General features: G+C 44.8%; 1 protein-coding gene across 1 annotated transcript; it reads right to left on the minus strand.

The window, feature by feature from the left end:
• Nucleotides 1–334: 334 nt before the first annotated feature.
• On the minus strand, nucleotides 335–3,558 carry IL20 (interleukin 20). Its single transcript, XM_032319330.1, has 6 exons — nucleotides 3,363–3,558; nucleotides 3,015–3,202; nucleotides 2,654–2,719; nucleotides 2,388–2,540; nucleotides 1,714–1,788; nucleotides 335–686 (listed from the first exon to the last, which is right to left on the minus strand). Exons 2-6 carry the CDS (start codon nucleotides 3,171–3,173, stop codon nucleotides 609–611), a joined length of 531 nt encoding a protein of 176 aa, XP_032175221.1. The 5' UTR covers nucleotides 3,174–3,202; nucleotides 3,363–3,558; the 3' UTR covers nucleotides 335–608.
• Nucleotides 3,559–4,189: the final 631 nt, after the last annotated feature.

Consider the following 4,189-nt stretch of genomic DNA (forward strand, 5'->3'; position numbering starts at 1 on the left):
CCATACAGGATTCCATAGCATGTTTGAGGTTGGAGAGCTGAGTGGGGGCGGTCCGTAAATATAAGAGAAGTCTGCAATTTCACATCAGAACTTCTTCCACAACCCACACTTAGTAGCCATTAGTTCACTTTTAAATATCTCACAGAGTCTTGGCAGTCAGTAAACATGTCCTTAATTTAATAAAATGGACAACACCCCCAGCCACCCCTTTAGAATTTAGAGGGTTTGTTTCCTGTACAAAAACCTGTATGAAAACCTATCATCAGGTTATACATATAATCCGTGAATTTTTAATGAGTCTTATCTTTACAAATAAAAATAAATAAGTTAAATAGCAAAAATAAATAAATACATTAACTAATAAATACACCCAATGGTAGAAAAAATATTATCAAAAATCTTATAAAACCATGGGCTAGATTAAGAGTAGGAAAACATGGAGACAAACACAATAAGGAAGCAAATAATAAATAAATAAATAATATATACATGGTGACCAGCACTAGATTCTGCAGCAGCAAGATGATGGTTTGGGGCCATGCTTCTGCCGGTACCAAGGACTGGGATGCTTGGCCAGCACCACTGTCAGTAAGGTCATCGCTCTCCTCCTATTTCATCTCCTCCATCCATTGCAGGAGAATGTCCAGCTCTCCCAAAGCCTTCACCGCTGCGGCTTGAGGCGTAAGCTGAAAGACACACACTTCTGTGGTGAGCATCTCCTAAACAGACAATACATGCTCCCGGGTTAATCCTCTCCTTTCCTTGGTAGGTCTGCAGGGGATTGTAAGCACAGTATCCTTTTCAAGATGGAGACCTTGAAAGAAGTTATGGGATCTTGGGATCTCACAAGAGGAAGGAAAATCATGGGGTCCATTACATAGGGAAAGTGAAGCCTAGGGGGTGAGCAGAACTCAGACTACAACTCAGGCCTCTTGAATCAGAAATCAAAGTAATTAGGCTGTTTGTTTTTTTAAAGAAAGGGGGGTGTGTGTGTGTGTGTGCGCGCGCGCACACGCGTGTGCGTATAATGGTTGCTACCGTGCAACTTCAGATGAACAAATTTTTGTTCTGTTAAGCATTGGGCTGCCCAGGGATTCAGAGATGAATGGCACAAGGCCCACTGACAGGGAATTCAGGCAAGCGAGGGAGACAGAAGCTGACAACCAAAATGTAGTGGGGTGGGTAGAGGATGGCGCTCCCACGGGATGACAGGAGACATAAGAAATTTTGGGAGACGTAGTCAGTACCTTCCTGGAGGTGATGCCTAGGATGAGTCTTAAAGGATGAGTCGGAATTAGTCAATGAGGAGTAGACTCCAGGCTTTCCTGGCAGATGTGCAAAGGCACCAAGATGAGAAATAATACGGCATGGACATGTGTGAGTTTGAGATTGAGTGTTTTTGAGGGTATGTGTGAGTGTGTGAATGTTGGGAAACTATTGCCCTTTGTACAGCTGGAAGATCCAGATGTCCCTGGAGTGACTTGATGGAATTAGGGCCCTTCCCTCTTGAATCCCAGAGCAGCTTCTGGAGACAGCATCCTTCTAGCGCCTGGCTGGGTATCCCCTGGGTTAAAGCAGAGGGGTGGTCCACATGACCTCAGAGGGTTACTGAGGGCCACAGGATTTCTACCAGTATGACTGTCCATTCCACCCATCTGTGATCTCAGTCCCAGAAAACACACCCATCCCATCCAAGGCCAAAATTGCATATACCTCTTCGAAATGACTCAGAATCTGGCTGTATTTCTCTGTCGCTTCCTCTCCACAAGGGCATGTCATATGGGCATGCTGAAAAGAATGCCACAGAATAATAGGTTTTATTAAAGACTCTGATTTTCTGCTCTTGCCACTACCGTGAAGTAAGGGGAGTTCTGTTCTTTCATCTGCATTCTTGCTCATACTCCATTCTTATAGAAAAGTCTTTTCAGACCTCATCATTGGGGATCAGAAAACTAATCATCAGCTAGAAGAAGAGGCCAGCTTTGTAGTCTCAAATATGGAGCTCTTTGTTGGATCTCCATGTCCTATTCAGATGCTATCTTGATATTGAGTTCAATGGCTTTGCTGAGTGGCTGCCAGGACACAGGATACATTAATATATTGTAGGATCTTTCACCTACAGGAAAAGTGTTATTTCATGGATAGTAGATAATTATCCTACATATTCAATAGCATTTTGTAGTTATTTGGGCTTTTGGCATGGAGCATTTAACCAAAAGTGAGTAAAACTGAGTTCTTATTACTTAGTCACATGGCACAACACAGATTATGAGAACTTTTAGACTCAGTATTTCTATCTGTTAAATGGGTATAAGAAAGAACTTAGTTGCCAAGCCACTGAAGTTGTGTGCAGCGATGAACTCTTTTTACCCAAGACTTTTACTCACACAGAGCCGGAGTTCCTTCTTAACGGTAAGAAAAGAGTTAGCAAGACTGCTGGTCTTCCGGAGGATACGGTGGTCAGGAGTCTTAAAGTTTTTGAATACCCTGTCCAGGTAGAGTCTCAGTACGTGGCGGAGGAGGCAGCACTGATCTGTAGGCTACAAAGAAGACCAGTATGTTGGTGGGGGCAGAGCATCCAGGAATGAGACCCAGTGATGCAGATGCCTCTAATTCATATTTCCTCCCAAAACTTTATGGACCAAGCACATACCTTTGTGTCTTGCAAAGACTCAGTCTTCCTCAAGATTCTGGTATCAATGATTTCATCTTTGGCTTGCTAAATGAAAGAAAGCAAGACAAGAAAGGACGGGTCAGTGACGACTGCCAGGTCTTAGACATCAAGACCTCTCATCTTCTCCCTGCCACACAGCTCAGCAGACAGTGTCCCTTTCCAAAACACTCTTAAATTATGAACTACAGCTGTTTTTTGGGAACACATCCTCCTGGTAAGGAGTTCCCCAGCCTATCTCTTTTTGTGATCACACTGTTGGGCTGCCAGAGGACAGAGAAAGTTAAGTAGAGAAGAAGAGAGACGGCCACTGGAACAGGAAAGGGTTACCACCCTCACTTACCACACTGTCTCGTATCTCAGAAAATCCATTTCGCATTTCCTGAAGGTTTGTGGTGATCACACAGCTTCCCAAATGGAGTGTCTTTAGCCCAGCAGAAGGTGTCCAGAAGAGATAAAATGCAGCAGAGAGAAGGCAGATGGGAAGACCAGAAGCTTTCATCTTGTGCCAGAATCTGAAGACCGAATGAGCTAGGAATTCAAAGGAAAGAGAATGACTTACTAATTTTCCCAACATCATGTCTTAAGAAGCCAATTCAGTCACCAGGGACATGCCCTCTCAAGGTGTCCCCTGGTGAAAGTCAATAGCTTTGTCTGGCTTTGGACAGTCTGGCCCTTTCCTCTGACTTACTAAGAAAAGCAGCTGAGCCTCCTGGAAGAAAAGACTCTGGGTCTTTGTTCAAGGTCTCAGTGTGAGTTGGTGTTTCAGGTCCTGGCTCCTTTATTCTGCCCCCATCCCAGCCCCATCGTCATTGCCCAGCACGTAAGTCCTGGAACAGGAGGCACTTGCAGTGAGTAGAGGATTACATTTCAGGGAAAATGTTAAAACTTGTTTTGGCGAATTGACGTATACCGTCTTTCCTTCCAGAGTGCCAGTGTAGCTCACTCTTCTGGTCCCCTTGAGCCCGGAGGGGAACTGCAGGAAAACGGAATCTCACAGAAGCTGTTGCTGAGCCACCAAAAACACTTGGGGGAAACTGTCTATGGATTTTATGGTTGCCCCCCAGGGGCAGAAGAGCTTAGCTGTTTGGTATTTGTCTGGGATCAGGTTGGTTATTTGGGGATCATAGATTTACTTCAGCCCCAAAGGCAAATAGAAAGTCAGTGATTTCATAATAGTCCTGCTGCCAGGGAAAGTCAAGATCTGATGGGCAATTAGCCCAGTTACACCTAACACTTCTCCTTCCTGAGGTGGCTGAGCTCCACAGCACCCTCTACAGGAAGACACAGGCACATCTGAGAGGAATGCAAGAGGGGGGCTTTTTCCTCATTCTGCAACGCTTGGCTCTGCCCAGGCCCCTCCAAAAGAAGAAGAAAGGCAAGAAGGGAATTCATTTCTTCTTGGGATAGGCTGCTCCTATCCCAAAACTGCTGAGTTGTAAGAGAAATTATAGGGGGCTGAGATTAGGGTGAGGAGAACAAAGTGCTCACGTCAAGCACAAAATTTAAGGGCACACC

The sequence above is a fragment of the Mustela erminea genome, chromosome 17 (assembly GCF_009829155.1).
Source record: "Mustela erminea isolate mMusErm1 chromosome 17, mMusErm1.Pri, whole genome shotgun sequence".
NCBI classification, from domain to species: Eukaryota; Metazoa; Chordata; class Mammalia; order Carnivora; family Mustelidae; genus Mustela; species Mustela erminea.

What these genes read in the sequence shown, in the direction of transcription:
- IL20 (XM_032319330.1), bottom strand. Translation starts at nt 3,173, where the DNA reads ATGAAAGCTTCTGGTCTTCCCATCTGCCTTCTCTCTGCTGCATTTTAT. An exon ending in CTGAGATACGAGACAGTGTG is followed by an intron (nt 2,720 to 3,014) that starts GTAAGTGAGGGT and finishes TCTTTCATTTAG; the next exon opens with CAAGCCAAAGATGAAATCAT. An exon ending in AGAAGGAACTCCGGCTCTGT is followed by an intron (nt 1,789 to 2,387) that starts GTGAGTAAAAGT and finishes CATTCTTTTCAG; the next exon opens with CATGCCCATATGACATGCCC.